The sequence below is a fragment of the Mizuhopecten yessoensis genome, unplaced genomic scaffold (assembly GCF_002113885.1).
Source record: "Mizuhopecten yessoensis strain PY_sf001 unplaced genomic scaffold, ASM211388v2 scaffold10685, whole genome shotgun sequence".
Lineage (NCBI taxonomy): Eukaryota > Metazoa > Mollusca > Bivalvia > Pectinida > Pectinidae > Mizuhopecten > Mizuhopecten yessoensis.
In genome coordinates this window covers 284,094-301,093 of record NW_018408670.1, presented here as the reverse complement: position 1 = coordinate 301,093, position 17,000 = coordinate 284,094, and the positions used below count along the sequence as shown (strand labels likewise).

The window sequence follows — 17,000 nt, the reverse complement described above, 5'->3', positions numbered from 1 at the left end:
CAGACTATAACGTTTCCTATGTTTGATGTATTCTACAATACCCAAGGAGTATGACAGGCCAACTTACTTTTATTCAAGTAACAATGTCGATTCTGAATTCAATAAAATATACTGGATATCTTTTAAAATAAGATATATTGATTGTTTTATAGGATATATAACTATGTGAAATATTGTTTGTTATCAATTTATATCATATCGTCTGTCTTTCACATAATATCTGATGAAAATAATTATATAGAATATATTGATATCATAAAAGTTATCTGGGAAAATATAAACGATATATAAACTATGTAAATGTATTATACATGTTGTCATAAATTCGTTTATAAGATAATGTTTTGCCATTTAGAGTTGAACTCCCTGGTTATGTCAAGTGATAATACAAAGAATAAGTTCGTCACATTAGATATATAATGTAAAATGTTTGTATAATACACGTAAGATATCTCAAAGTTTATCAATAGTTTATATTATATTTCAAAATATAACATATATCTTAAATACTCGTATCAAACAAAGGATTGGCATTGTTCTTTTAATAAATGTTAGACTGTCTTGCCATTATAAATTATATTATGTATGTATGGAAAGCCAACGTAACAGATAAAAAAGCATATAGACATATACTGTTTACACTATGCTATAAAAAGTTTGTTCAACATGAAAAATGCATTAATTTTAATTAGTAATGAAGATAAAAGAATGATCAAAATAGGAAATTTTAAGATTCATGATGAGCGTTCAAGTTGTTCAACTGACTGGAAAAAATGACTTGATAGCAAATACCTTTAAGAATATATCAACAACGTGACATTTAATGTGGGCCGATTAAGCAGATATGCTATATTAACATAAATCAGATTTGGAAAAAACACCAAATCTTGTCTTTACATTATGTATTATTTATGTACAGAAAACATGTTACATTATGTATGTATTTTGAAGCAAAATAAAATGTACAGATACCATGTTACATTATGAATGTATTTTGAAGCAATTTAAAATGTACAGATACCTTGTTACATTATGAATGTATTTTGAAGCAATCTAAAATGTACAAAAACATGTTAAGTTATGTATGTATTTTGAAGTAATATTAAATTTACAGAAAGCACGTTACATTATGTAGGTGTTTTGAAGTAATATTAAATTTACAGAAAACTTGTTTCATAACGTATGCATTTTGAGGTAAAATAGAATTTACAGAAAACATGTTACGTTATGTATGTATTTTGAAGACACAATGTATTTTGAAGTAGTTTGGTTTGATTTTATTTTGTTTAACGTCCTATCAACCTCCAAGGTCATTTAAGGATATGCCTCCATGTGTGTTGTGTAAGCGTTTAAGTGTGTATGTGTGCTGGAGACAGGGTATGTTGGCGTACTTGCTTCCTTGATATAGCGTAGATCTGATGCCGACTTTATAGTGTTATCTCACTGAAACACCATGCCGAAGGAACCAAGCACAGCATTCCGCCCAGTCACATTATACTGATAACGGGTGAACCAGTTGTTGTCGTCATTACCATCTATGCTAAACGTTAAGCAAAGAATAACAAAGTATACCATCTTTAAGGACTTTGGTATGTCCTGGCTTAGGACCAGAACCCAATGCCTTCCTCACCTTGGTAAATGCTCAACATTAAAGCCAAAAGTGGGGTATCGCAATGCTAGGCGCTAGGAAATAAAAGGAAGTGAGAAGTAGAAAGAAAGATAAAGATCCAACATGTTGCAATGGGTGCAGCAGTATTTTGGTCGCCTTTGTGTCCCCCAAGTGGAGTGCGCAAGAGCAAATCCCAAATTCTGCAGGGGTTCAACATTAGCCGCCTCTTACGATATATGCAGTGGGTTACAGCAGGTGTTTTCTTTTATCGATCCCCAACCTGCAAGGGGTGAGATAATATAAAATGTACATAAAACATGTGACATTATGAATGTATTTTGAAGTAAAATAAGATATACAGAAAACCTGTTACATTACGTATGTATTTTGATGTAATATAAAATATGCAGAAAACCTGTAAAATTATGTATGTATTTTTAAGTAATATAGATTAAACAGAAAACCTGTGATAGTAATAGTAATATAAAATGTCCAGAAAACGTTTTAAATTAGGTATTTATTTTGAAGTAATTTGGTATATACAGGAAACATTTTATATTATGTATGTAATTTGATGTATTGTAAAATGTACAGAAAACATGTTGCATGACGTATATATTTTGATAAATCGAAAGAATGCAAAAATAGAAAAAAAACACCACAATAAATAATAACAAACAATGCTCACATATGTGTATGATAACATTTTAGTGTTTGATATTGTAAAAATAATTGAATAATAGTATTACTAGGTAATGCAGTATGTGTGTGGTATTATTACAAGTTTATTTGATTCATATCTATCATATACCACTTTTTACTGTGCGTATAACAGCCATTGAGATTATTAGTTATGCAAATTTATGTGTTGTTGACAGAACAGTAACGATAATGATTCTTTAAGTGATAATCGCTTCCTCTATGTATCCAGCAATAAGTGACAAAATCAAAACAATGGTGACAGGATCATTAATAGATTTACAGGAACTACCAAAGGCTTGAATACATATCGTATTTTACCTCATAGCTGCCCCATTTCTTAAAAGTGTGTTTTTCTTGTCTGAACTACCGCCCAACATTATGCTTAGACAATTTACTTGAGTAACCTTTATTTATTCATAAATCGTTTTTACGTTTATTTTATCTTTTAACAGGCCACATACCTGTCTGGAACGTCATCAACACTATGCGGGATAACTTTAACTGTTTGTACAGTCATGACTACTTTTGACTATGCTGAACTGACGGAGAACAAGACAATGTATGCAGCCAGAGTGAGTTGCTTAGCTACAAAAGAGTTCTACACCAAGGCAGTCATGTTTAATCCGATTTCAATGGAATGTACGACAGTTCCTAAACACATCGGCGTGTCCTCTGTTGTGCATTCGGCCACATTGACTGAGGAGGAAACAGGTACACCCTTTGTAGAAACAAGTTGTAAATTTATTCTTATGTGCAACGATACCAAGAAACCTGTCCCTTTACCAAATAGGGTTGTCAGAAAATACTCTAAATACATCTCAGATCAGGCTACAGTCCAGCTGGGGAAATAACCACATATGATTGTACCCAGGCAGGTGTTCTCACACAAACTACAGACCCGTCATAGTGATCTTGACAGCAATGGCCACGTTGGCACCCAGGAGTACTTCCGGTTTTGCATGGAATGTGCCATAAACGCTTCCATATCGGGTTTTTATCACCATTTTGTTTCCAATATTTCCCTGTTTCCAATATTGAAAGCAGATATTACGTTTCGAGGTCAGAGCGTTGAGGGAAAGGAGTTGAACATCTTGACATGGCAATGTGAACATAATCCTGCAAAGATGTATTTTGTCATTATGCGAGATAATGTCAGAATTACCGAGTGTTCATTCATATTCTGGGAAAATAAGATTGCTTCTGTCTTATCCAAATCATAGTGGCTATTAATGTGTTTTACGTTGATGATGCTTAGTTATGTGTCATAGTTAACCTTTATTTGATACCATGTAAACTGTATAGAATACGAAAGTGTTTTTATACATTTATTTACATAGGGACAATCTAAAATTTATATCTACGATATGTATTCATTATATCAGGATACGTACGTGTCTTGTAATAGCCGACCATATTTTACTATAAAAAAATAATCCGGTGTGTGGAGCATGCAATGGTTGGAAGGAGGTTTTTTAATCGTCCACAGTGAACAAACAATGCTTAAGCAGTAGAATGGATAGAAGGAATGCTATCATGACGCTCTACATCACCAAGAGTATCACAGGTGCAAAAGGGCAACTTCTATTTAGAGGTTTTCAATATGGGTTTTTTGATCGATTGTTTTTGTTTCAATTTAACGTTTTTTGGTCGGGTCGATTATGATCGTTTTTGGGAATTTATCGCGTCAGTTGACTCATATACTGCACACTAAAGAGCGGATGGAACAGCAAAAGTGGAAGAAATGCCGGTTCTGGCGCACTTTCTCCCGTTGGACTAACATCGGGAAATGGTATCCTGGTGGACGTGGGATAGGTCTCTGACCCGCGTCCGTTCTATTGACAGAGACAATGAAATACATTGATATCGTCTTGATTTATTTATTCATATATCACAAAAACGTCTTTTCGATTTTATTTTAGCGTTCGGGAATGTTCTAGAATACCGATCCGGTTGAAACTGGCAGAATCTGAACATAGATCAAACGCGGAAAAAAACCGTGACGTCATCATAACGGTACCAGCCGGTTAAGGTGGTGCTACAAAGTGGTGCGGGGTGGTGCTATAGAATTACATAGGCGTGGGGACTGGCCCAGAACCGGCACTTTCCCAGAGCGGAAATTCTGTGACGTCATCGGGTATCCACCCATGTTAGTCCAACGGGTGAAAGTGAACCAGAACTAGCCTTTCTTCCACTACTAACAGCGTTGTATGTGCATGGTTTGTTGGGAAAACATGCATAATTCCATTTTACAAATGAAAAGAGTTGCCGTTTAGTACAGTGCATGGTTAATCTAAATTTTACTTGATACACAGACAATGTACGTATTAAACGTGTCGCAACGGAAGCTATGACTGGGTTTGCAAAGTGTTGCTGCATCGTAGCTGTGGTATAACATAATTTGCTGATTGTCTGGTTCCGGTGCACGAGTCCTTACATATGCCGTCTACAGTGTTCATTCAGTGGTAAGCTGTACAAGGGGTCCGACCAGGAACGTTATCATGGCGCATTACATCATCAGGAGAGTTACTGGTGCCCAAGGACAACTTCTATTTAAAGGCATTCCATTTGGGTATTTTGATCGATCAGGTAAATATGTTTCCATTGGTTTCAGGTGCACATTTGTAATTTCTCTTACACATAACATGAAAATGGGAGGGAGTATGAGAAACAACTTTAGAGTGCATGGGTTTTGATAAGGGACGCAGGTATACGTGGCCAACAAAAATTGGCAGACAAGTTGGTTAAAGAACCATATCCTGTCCTGAGCTAGCCAAATACATGTCTAAGAGTAATGCTTTACCTTGCATGAGCATTTTCTACCTAGAGGTGTCGTTCCTTGCAATCACTTGGGCATACGAACAACAACTCTGGGTACAAATTATGCACCTGGCTCATTTAAGTCAACGAAATCATGTTTACTTGGCTTATACCAAAAAATGTATCGATGAGTTCCAAAGCAGTTTTTTTGTTATAAAAACCGCATTCAGACAGACCGATTAGTAGTTTTGTGTACTTGATAGTAAATATCAACGAAGAAATGCCGAAAACTTAATAAAAAGCCCCAAAAGATTCTTAAATGGATCGAGTAACCGGTTACTAACATTCGTCCGTTTTACAATCCTAGTAAATATGATTATGCCAGTATATTTAGCGATGATCTAGTAAGCGCGGAACTTATGATATTTACCATACTGGAAACATTAACACTTTCACAGTATTTTGATAACACAATATCCAATTATTACATGAAGCAATATTTAATAAGAAAAGTACGCTGCATTAACCCATATTGGATGACCATACAACCACTTCTCCAAATACAATTTTGTTATATTTTGTTTCAAAAATCTTGATGGTTGCCGTTCAATATGGACTAACAAATCCCAAACAAATTAAGGCGTACATTTTTTCAAGACTATCTGGATGAGATTAGTCTATAGGGTACCTTATTCAAATTTCTATATCTAGGTTATCAAGATTATGGATTTGAAAACAGTTCTTCTTGATATTACTGTTAACGAATGTAACCCAATCTCCATGTGTAGTATTAGGAGACAGATTAACGTAAACTCTTATTAAAAAAGAGCATTAATTAACATTTAATGCATTATTATTACGCTATATTGGTATTAATTTGTCATTGAAAAACAATTCTGAAAAACTACAGGCTTGTTAGGAACGAAATAGACCACATAGTTCACAAACCATCTTCATATCTTCACCTATAACATGACAATACATATTACGGTAAATGGAATCGAATGAGGGTTACATAAGAATAAGTGGTTGTACTCAACCTAATCTAAGACTTAGCTACTCTAAATAAATTCATGATACTCACTTTTCATTTAACATCCACGTTGTCTAGTTAAAAAAGAAGTTACTAAATCAACTTCAGTTAATATTGTACCTAAACTACAATTTCATTAAAAATATTCTCTGCATGATATAGCCTGTATTGCTGTGTGTCTGAGTGTTTGATTTGTAAAGGTGTAATCGCATGTGTGTGTCTTACTTTCTCTTTCTGTTATTCCTATATTGAATGTTAAACTGTCCTTTCACTTTCAAACAGGTCACATACCTATATGGAACGTAATCAACATAATGAGGGATACCTTCAACTGTGTGTACAACCATGGCTACATCGATCATGCTCGACTCACGGAGAATAAAACACTTTTTGCTGTCAGATTGAGGTATTTGGCAACGGAAGATTTCCACGCCAAGGCAGCCATTTTTTATCCGATATCCTTTGATTGCAAAACAGTTTTGAAATCAGTTGGGCAATCTTCGTTTGTAGACTCGGTTAATATGACTGAAAAAGAAACAGGAACGGTCTTTGCAAAACTGATGTGTAAGTTTATTCCTATATGCAACGATACCAAGAAACCAGTCCCTTTACCAGATTGGTTTGTGGGAAAATTCTCCATACACAACGCGGATCAGGATGTAGACAAGTTAGGCAAAGAATCACCTATGATTGTACCCAAGCAGGTGTTCTCACACAAACTACAAACCCGTCATGGTGACCTTGACACCAATGGTCACATTCCCACCCAGGAGTACTTCCGGTTCTGTATGGAAGGCGCGATGGAAGCTTCCAAATCGGGGTTTTATCGCCAATTCGTGTCTGAAATTTGGCTGTTTCCTGTTTTGGAAGCGGATGTAACACTACTGGGTCAAAGCTTTGAGAAAACGGAGTTGACGATCTTCACATGGCAATGTGAAAGTAACGCAGCAAAAATTTATTTTGTTATTATGGGAGGAAATGACAGGATATCCGAGTGTTCATTCTTGTTCGGCGAAGAAAAGTTGAAACCAATATCATTTAAACTGTAAATGATTTCGTCATTGCCTAGCAAAGCTAACAGTATGTTTCATGCTTAGAATAGAAAGAGACGTCAGATGCACATATAAATGTACTTTTTTGACATTGATTCGCGAATCATTTCTCTACTTACTGTACATATTTTTTCCTACCAACATTGACATTTTAATCTTATCAATGTACATGTTTTATGTGATGTTCACTGAGTGAACAAAAGTCGTTTTGTGGTTATGACGGTGGGTGATGTGCTATTGAATGATAAAATTACGTTCATATCTGAAAACCAAATCACGTTTTTGTACAAGCTTCATATTAAAATTAATACTTCTCTTGTTAGATGCTTTATTATATACAAATAATCACAGTTATATATCTAAAATAAGTAGTATGTGTTGATACGACACATATTTTTAGTTATAATTGGTTGATAAGTGTTTAAATACATAGGAAATGACTCCCACATTTAAGTAGATTGCATCTAATGCTTTAACTGGACATAATGATCCTAAATCTCTATTCATTTGCTAAGATCCTCCGATTTTATGTGATAATTGTCTATCAACATACCTGGACAACCGAGCTTAAATGTTTTACCAAAACTACTGACAGGCTTGAGGTTTTCATATCGCACTAAATTTAAAGAACTTTGCGTATGAATATGTAAATAAAATTTGGCATAGTGTTTTAAATATATGGTTATAGATTATTTTGGAATAAACACGATAAAGGCAGAATGTAGACAATTCGACGGAGACAAACTGTGCCCCTCTTGTGACGCACCTGTTTTTTAATATAAGGCTGCTTTTATTAAGGAGCTTTTTGACTGGTCATGAAAACCTTGTCAAATCATTTCTGTTTAATACCAGCATTTACGCAATGTATAAAATTACGGCTGGTGGTAGACTCGTGAGATTCTGTTTGAAAAGACATATTATATGGTGTTTTGCTGTATTCACTGAATTCATGTGATGAGAGACTGGGTGTTGACCACGTATATAGTCAGTACGGATCATATTTACCAAGGCACACTCTGGCTGGTGTATATAAAAACATCAAGACGTCTCCAATTCGCTTTTATCTTGTTTATAAATTATTCTCCGGTAACCAGAGCTCCTGTCTACTTTATAAATGTGTACGTGACTAAGGGTTTTCAGATAGTAAAACGCGCTGTTTTCTCTCACACGAATGGTCTACTAGACCATGGACTACTTTATAAATGTGTACGTGACTAAGGGTTTCAGATAGTAAAACGCGCTGCTTTCTCTCACACGAATGGTCTACTGGACCATGGACTACTTTATAAATGTGTACGTCACTTAGGGTTTTCAGATAGTAAAACGCGCTGCTTTCTCTCACACGAATGGTCTACTGGACCATGGACTACTTTATAAATGTGTACGTGACTAAGGGTTTTCAGATAGTAAAACGCGCTGCTTTCTCTCACACGACTGATCTACTGATACCCTGGACTACACTCTACTTTACGTGACGTTTGGCTTTCCCATCAATAAACGACGTTATATCACTTTCTCAATGCATCTTAAAACATTGGTGACCTACATATAGTCATGAAAAAGGCATCTTCTCATGTGTTATACAAAGTCCGACGTAAACTTATTCTTCGGAGAACACACAAGGCTCAAGTAGAACCTTACGTTGATGAGACCAGCAAAGCAGCAGGAAAAGAAGAGACAGTTAAAGACACATTAAACAAAAAAACAATGCATACTATTTTTTTTAATAAAGCGTTGTTCCAAGTTGCCCAACGTATTAACCACACTTGGTCGACATCTGAACGTCCCAAATCTGACGGACAACGTACATGCCAACTCTCTTCAAAAGAACCTTACATAGGGCTACGCAATCTACAAGTTTTCCTCTGCAGCTGTTATAGTGAGTACGCTTTAATTGGGCCCCGGGGATCCACCAATGGTGGTTAAGACAATGGAATCACACACTTTTGTCAGATGAACGCTGCTTTTGTTTGGCTCATGGTGATGGAATGGATCAATACAAGTGTAACGACATCTTAGAGAATGTTCAGCGCTGTGTTTCATCCACAAAGATGACTATTTTTTAACGTCATGATGCGCTCTTGGCTAGTTTTGTCCTCAACTGATAACTGATGACTGGGGCCCGTTACCAAAATGAAATATTTCGAGCTGGCGTCATTTTATTACAGCACCACTGAGAGGACGCTATCTTCCAATAGCGCATCGAAACCCTACACACACAAGTAACGTCAAGAAAACATTTCTGAGGCAAAAAACAATAAATGTTAGAATCGCTTGTAAAGTATTCAGAGCTGTTAACTATATTATATGCTATTGATGTCACTTGGAAACGAGTTCGACGAGGCCAAAATCAGCTCGGTAACTTACAGCTACTCGCCCAATCGTCGATGCAAGAGAAGAGGATCATTCCTGCTGACCTAACTAGACGTCACACACGGTCTATGCGGCGGCGCATCATTGATACAGGCAAATTTGGGACACATCCGCTATTAGGTTTGTTATTTTCCCACTATGTACCATATCTGTTATAAAACACCGGTGATAGCAGTCAGACGTATGCTTTTAGTCCATTATATTTGAGGCAGATAAAACCCTTCTGTTGATCAATGGTTCAAATAAACTGCTAATAACATTTAAAATAAATCCATATACACTAAATCAATGAAACAGAAAGTAACGTTATTTTTTGTTAAGTACACATTTATTACGACATCTAGGAAGGGGTATTGAGAGTGACGGCTAAAAGGTAGTATTGTCAATGTAAACGTAATCCTGCCAAGAAGTATGTTTTCATAATGAGAAGCAATGTCAGAATTACCGAGTTTTTATTCATATGTGGAATATTGAGGTCTGTTTTAACTCTTATGTCGGGGGCTCATACAGAATACTTATTATTTAAAAAAAACACCCGGATATTTCTTACTAAAAAAAAAAAAGTTCTTTTTTTGTATTATTCGTTTGTGTACCACACAATAATGTATATTGTACAGAAACAAAGTATGAATGCTTCGTTTTTGTACCACATAAAGGTGTAACGCGGTACAGAAACGGAGTATAAATGCTTGTAAAGTGCCTGACCGCTTTCGGCCTTAGTATGCTTATGTCTGTTCCAAACCATAGAGGCTATTTATGTGTTTTACGTGGATGACATTTATCATCTTTACAATATACAACTATTTCTCTGTCATAGTTAACCTATATTTGATTAAGGATTGGTTGTCATATTTTTGACGTTTATTGGCGTGTAAACTACATCGGGCTTGCGATATATTGAATGGTGCGCGTTAGCGCACCATGTTAAATATATCGCAAGCCCGATGTAGTTTACACGCCAATAAACGTCAAAAATATGACAACCAATCCTTATATTTATATTCCAAACCAACAATATTAGTTGTGCAATGTTGCGAGTATTGTTAATTGCTGTTTTAAAACTCTTATACACACCGACTGGGTCAGCGGTAAATTGTTCGGAACAGCCGGGTAGTTTCGCTCCACAGTCGTTGTCAAGGGCAACCAGGCCGACAAAAATAATAAACAAGAAAGTTCCACAGTAAACACATCAATTTAATAATAGATTTTTTTAAATTTAAATGCATATATGTCAATTACCAATTTGTATACTAACATGTGACCATTTTAATATATGTTGTGGTCATTTAACGATTTGACTGTTATACAATAACATTTTAAGACACAACACAGCGGAACATCGCCACTTGGCGGTAATTAGGTCAGTGTATCACTACACTGACCTAATCCCCGTTGTAGTTCATTGGAAAATATGTTACAATGGGACCAGTAGAGTTATCTAGGCCCTATGCAGTGCAAATGTAAATATTACCATTTAAACTGTACATTAATTTACATAGGGATAATCTGTAATTTTTACATGTGTACTGAGGGCAGGGACGTAATTTAACACGAGTTTATGACTTGCGCTTGCTGGGAATTTGTTTAGCGTTGGTAGCAAGGTGGTTTGTTAGTCGTCTACCGTGAAGATACAAGGACTGCTAACATGACGCATTACATCATCAAGAGTATCACTGGTGCACAAGGACAACTTCTTTTTAGAGGTCTTCCATTCGGGTATTTTGATCGATCAGGTAAATATGTTTCCATTCGTTTCAGGTGCATATTTTTAATGAGAAGGAGTGTAAAAACAATTTTAGAGGTAGATGAGTGGGTTTTGATGTGTGTGAAAGTGACGATTTGTTTCTAAAATATCAGTTTGAAGTGCGACCCGCGCGTGGGTCGCTTATTTCCCGCATATTATAGAGGGCCGGAGTTCAGACGTCAATCGATGACAGACCGATATAAAAAAAGTCGATAAAACGTCAGAATAATTAGGACTAAGGCTCAGACAAATATAATTTGCCTCCATTTACACGTTACCGCATTCGTGCTGTGCGGTCACCGATTAGCGTGTCGTTCACGTTAACTTCTTCATGTGGCTCTGAATAAACTTGCTTTCTTTTATAAATGTAATATGTTATTTTCAATGTAAGAAAATAAAACACAGTATACCCAGTTATACTTGTGTGACATATATAAATAGCTTGATATTATTTAGAAGTTCGTATAATACAAATGAAGATCTCGGTAGTAACAATGCAGTAAACAAAGAATATTAAGGAAGATAAAAGTTACTGGTTACTCTTATAATTATATAATCATAATTCGAGGTTCTTATATACCGCTTTATCACAACCTAGTTCGTAGGTCGTCTCAAATTCTTATATGAATCTTTTTGTAATGATGTTAGGGATGTAAAGTAGATTTGATCCATAACTTTCCTTTGTAGACAAAAATAGCAAGCATATAAGTAATACAAGGTTAAAATATCAACTTTTTTGAACTTTTATTTAGAACATAAGTTATAACGTCCGTGGAGTCTTTTAAAGTATATTGAAACGGAGATTATGTTTTTCCCGTTGTGTTAAAGTGATACTGTAAACGAAATATTTGAATTCACTAATTGATAAAAGTATACGTAATATGTACCTGGCTCATTTAAGTCAACGAAATCACAATAAATAAATTCAATTAATTTATATATTTTGAATTAAGAACGCATATCAAATATGTGGTGTCTTATGGATTACTTCTTTTGGAGAACAATTTGGATTCGTCTGGTAACATTTTATTGGTCTAATGATTTTAAAGTCTTTAATTCAAGATTACGAAAAAATATGCAAAATATTACAACTGATCTATAACTATTAGGAACCTCTACTTTTGTAAACAAATCATCTTTACACCTGTATTTTAGCTAAGATAGTTTAAAAAAGGTAGAAATATTGATTGTGAAGGTGCATTTGATTTTGACTCCATTTTCATACAAAATACTGCAGCAGATATATAAACCTTCTGGTGCAACCATATGTTTTTATACCTTAAATTACTGTTATCTTACATTTCTACAGACAGCAAATTCTAAATAATAAAATAATTAATGAACTAAATATGTTAATATCCCAGTAATTTTGCTGCATCCAAGTATGACTATCAGTGACGTTAGCCTCTGTATATTTATTTCACATTTTACTTGTTCGTATGCACATGTTGTTTGCCAGCGCGGTTACATTATATAAACAGATCATTATCAGGGTCTACAACAATTACAAAAAATGTACGACGCTTTATATTATATAATTATATCTAGATCGGTACTGGTACGAGGTGATAAATTCCCTATTTGCACTGGATTTGACTTAAAATGATTGTCGAGAACACAGTACTGATGGAATAAATTTCCAAGTATGTAAATAACAAAAGCAGATTTTTTTTATTTTTATAAAAATAGTATTCAGACAGACCAATTCGTGTTGAGTGTTGTTTTTGTACTTGATAGTAAAGATTAACAAAGAAATGCCGAAAACTTCATAAAATGTCCGAAAATATTTTTAAAGTGGTCTAGAATGCAATGTTGTAAATTGCCGAGTTTGCGAGGTAGAACTTTAAGGATGAGACGTAAAATAATGTCAAGAGTACACAATTTGACCGATTCATTAGTTACTCGGTCGGAAGTTATTTCGAGTAACCGGTTTCTGAAATTGGAAATTATGATATTTTCCATACTGGAAACATTAACACTTTGACGGTATTTTGATTAAGTTCTGACATGAATTTTCTTAAACTAGAAAATGAAAGCTGCATCAACCCATGTTGGATGACTTAGAACCACTCCTCCAAATACAATTCTGTTAAATGTTGTTTCAAAATCATAATAGGTGCTGTTCAGCATGGGCAAAAATAAAAATAAATCAGGCGTAAAGGGACAGATATTCATACTTCGAACTCTTCGCTCATTTAATGCATTTATTAAGCTATATTGGCATTATTTTGTCCTTGAATAACGATCTAAAAAAAATACTGGCTTATTATTGATATTTGAAATAACGAATGAAAGAGACCACAGACTCCTCATATCTTGACCTACAACATGTCAATACATATTATGGTTACTGGAATCGGATGAAGGCTAGCCATTAATAATTGATTGTGCTCAACCTAATCTAAAACTTACCTACTCTAAATATATTCATGATATTCACATATTTTTTTTATCATTTTACATTCGACATTTTCTATCTTAAAAAAATATTTTATGAACTAAAGCTGCTAAAGCTAATACTGTATGTAAACTACCATTTCATACAAAGATTCTCTTCAATACATAACTGTCTTGTTGTTTGACTGAATGCTTGATTTGTATAAGTGTTATCACATGTTTGTCTTAATTTCTCTTTCTGTTACTCCTATATTGAATATTAAACTGTATTTTCACTTTCAAACAGGTCACATACCAATATGGAACGTAATCAACACAATGAGAGATACCTTCAACTGTGTGTACAACCACGGCTACATCGATCATGCTCGACTCACTGAGAACAAAACACTTTTTGCTGTCAGAGTGAGATATTTGGCAACGGAAGATTTCCACGCCAAGGCTGCATTGTTCAATCCAATATCCTTTGAATGCACGACAGGAATGAAATCAGTTGGGCAATCTTCGTTTGTAGATTCAGTCACTATGACGGAAACAGAAACAGGAACGCTCTTTGTAAAACTGATGTCTAAGTTTATTCTTATATGCAACGATACCAAGAAACCTGTCCCTTTACCAGATTGGTTTGCCGGAAAATACTCCATACACAACTCGGCTCAGGAATTAGACAAGTTAGGCAAAGAACCACCTATGATTGTACCCAAGCAGGTGTTCTCACACAAACTACAGACCCGCCATAGTGACCTTGACAGCAATGGTCACATTGCCACCCAGGAGTACTTCCGGTTCTGTATGGAAGGCGCAATGGAAGCTTCCAAATCGGGGTTTTATCGCCAATTCGTGTCTGAAATTTGGCTATTTCCTGTTTTGGAAGCGGATGTCACACTACTCAGTCCAATCTCTGAGAGAACGGAGTTGACGATCTTCACATGGCAATGTGAAAGTAATGCAGCAAAGATTTATTTTTTAATTATGCGAGGGAATGACAGGATATTCGAGTGTTCATTTTTATTCAGTGATAGAAAGCTGAAACCAATATCATTCAAACTGTAAAGGATATCGTGACGTCATTTCCTAGCAACGCTTACATAATGTTTCCTTAAGAATAGAAAGAGACGACAGATGCCCATACAAATATACATTTTTTGAGATTGATTTGCTTATAATTTCCCTTCTTTACCGTCTGCTGTGTTGTAAACTTTATGTTTCCACATACTTTTTTAGCTAATATGTATATATCGTTTCCTACCAACATGTATATGTTAACCATATGAACATGTTCTATATATGGTTATTTAAGTAAACAAAAGACGTTTTTAGTTCTGACGGTCAGGTATGTGCTGTTGCAAGATAAAATTACGATCAAAGCGGAAAACCAAATCACACTTTTGTACATGCTTAGTTTTAAAGTAAATACTTCTCTTGTTAGATGGTTTATTGTCTGAAATATGATCTAACACAATTACATATCTACAATAAGAAGGTTGTGTTAATATGAAAAACATTTGTGCAGTTATAATCGGTTGTCAAGTGCTTAAATACAGAAGAAAAAAAATTGCTAAAGTGTATTGAACCTAATACTTGATCCAGTTGGTAGATGGCCAATGTGTTCATACACAGGGACTTTTGGGCCTGTATCCCTTGGCTTTTATGTAGGATGGGTTGTCAAAAAATGTACATGATTTATTTAATTGTTAATATCCAAAACATAAACAGTAAATGATTGAATAAAAGTTGAAATATGTTCATTTCACAAGCTTAATTAGAGTTATCTCCCATGCACTGTTTAATTGGATTGTTATGACAGAATATATGTAATGTTTGTAAATAAGTTTTGAAAGGACTTAAATACCTAGCCTGATGTCCAATCCAATTGACATATACAAAGTCAATAAAATCTGTTGAAATACTTTGATCCTAAATCTCTTTTGTTTTTAGGGAAAGTTGTGTTAAAATCATTACCTGGACATCCAAGTTTAAATGTTTTGCCTAAACTACCGACAGGCTTGAAGTTGTAATATTGCACACAATTTATAAAACCTAGCTTATGAATATATCAATAAAACTTTACATTGTGTTATAGGGTTGTAAACTTTTCTACAACAACACGACAAAAATATAACGATATACACATCAAGGCGTCGCTTTTATACCTTGTTTATGTGTTGTTCTTCGGTAACCAGAGCTCCTGTCTACTTTATATATATGTACGTGACTTAGGATTTTCATATAGTAAAACACGCTGCTTTCTCTCACACGAATGGTCTACTGGACCATAGACTACAGTCTAGTTTGTGACATTACGTCTGCGTGGTTTATGCTATAATCAACGTTCTTATTGACAAATATGATTTGTAGGTATCTACCATGATGCAATTCTTTCTCAATGCTTCTTAAGTCATATGTGGTGATCTACATAATTCCTGAATAAGACATCCTGTCAGGTGTTATTCAAAGTCCAGTGTAATCTACGGAGAACACACAAGGTAAGATTAGAACCTGACGCTAATGGGAGAAGCCAGCAGTAGGAACTGAAGAGACAGCTAAAAGCACATTTAACTAAAAACACTGTATACACCTATACAATTTTTACTGGGTTATTGTTTGTAATTAAGGTATTTTTACAAAGCGTATAACTTTTGTAAGTGTATAGTATTAGTACAAGTGTATGATTTTGTAGCAGTAAGTGTATGTTATTGATAGTGAATTGTAACGGGGTCAAAGCATCAATAAAATATTGCGATTAAATATACCAAACAAAAGGAAACGTTAAATATGTTTTCCTATGCAGAAAACCTGTAAACCATTGCTTGTAAGATGACGTTTAACTCGGTAGACAAATGGTGTAAGTTTTGTTTATTTTTGCAGAAATATTTTCTTTTGTTGAATTCACTTATTCTTGACCTTAACATGCTACCTCAATGCTTGGAAAGGAATTAACCCATCGGATGTGTTGCTCGTTCGTGCATCAATTAAAACCTAGAAGTATTTAAAGCAATCCTACCAATTAGAGTATGCAAAGGTTAACATTTTTAGTAAAAGGTTGCGAACCGTTTTAACCACACTGGGTCGACATCTGACCGTTCCATATCTAGCAATTAAACCACGTGCCAAGTCTCTTCGAGACGATCTTACATACGGCTTCGCAATCTACAAGTTTTCTTCAGCAATCATGTGAGTATAAAAACCATTCTCAATCGTTTGTAAAACAGTCGTTGATTGCTTACCGCCCTATACGGGTTCCGTTTTGGCACGACGTAATCAAGCCAATCGACTTTACTGGTATCCGGACCTGCTCCGATGGCTGTTAGTGTTATCCTCACTGGATATTTG

General features: G+C 35.0%; 2 protein-coding genes across 3 annotated transcripts; both read left to right on the top strand.

The window, feature by feature from the left end:
* The first annotated feature begins 4,740 nt into the window (after nt 1-4,740).
* LOC110461819 lies at nt 4,741-8,210 on the top strand. Its single transcript, XM_021515506.1, has 2 exons — nt 4,741-4,897; nt 6,384-8,210. Exons 1-2 carry the CDS (start codon nt 4,810-4,812, stop codon nt 7,148-7,150), a joined length of 855 nt encoding a protein of 284 aa, XP_021371181.1. The 5' UTR covers nt 4,741-4,809; the 3' UTR covers nt 7,151-8,210.
* A 2,619-nt stretch (nt 8,211-10,829) lies between these two features.
* On the top strand, nt 10,830-15,369 carry LOC110461818. 2 transcript variants are annotated; one of them, XM_021515504.1, is made up of 3 exons: nt 10,830-10,886; nt 10,925-11,259; nt 13,954-15,369. In XM_021515504.1, the coding sequence occupies exons 2-3, from the start codon at nt 11,172-11,174 to the stop codon at nt 14,718-14,720; spliced, it is 855 nt and encodes a 284-aa protein (XP_021371179.1). In that variant the 5' UTR covers nt 10,830-10,886; nt 10,925-11,171; the 3' UTR covers nt 14,721-15,369. The 2 variants fall into 2 exon arrangements, with proteins under 2 accessions (XP_021371179.1, XP_021371178.1); XM_021515503.1 differs by having other exon boundaries at nt 10,836-11,259.
* The last annotated feature ends 1,631 nt before the right edge of the window (nt 15,370-17,000 follow it).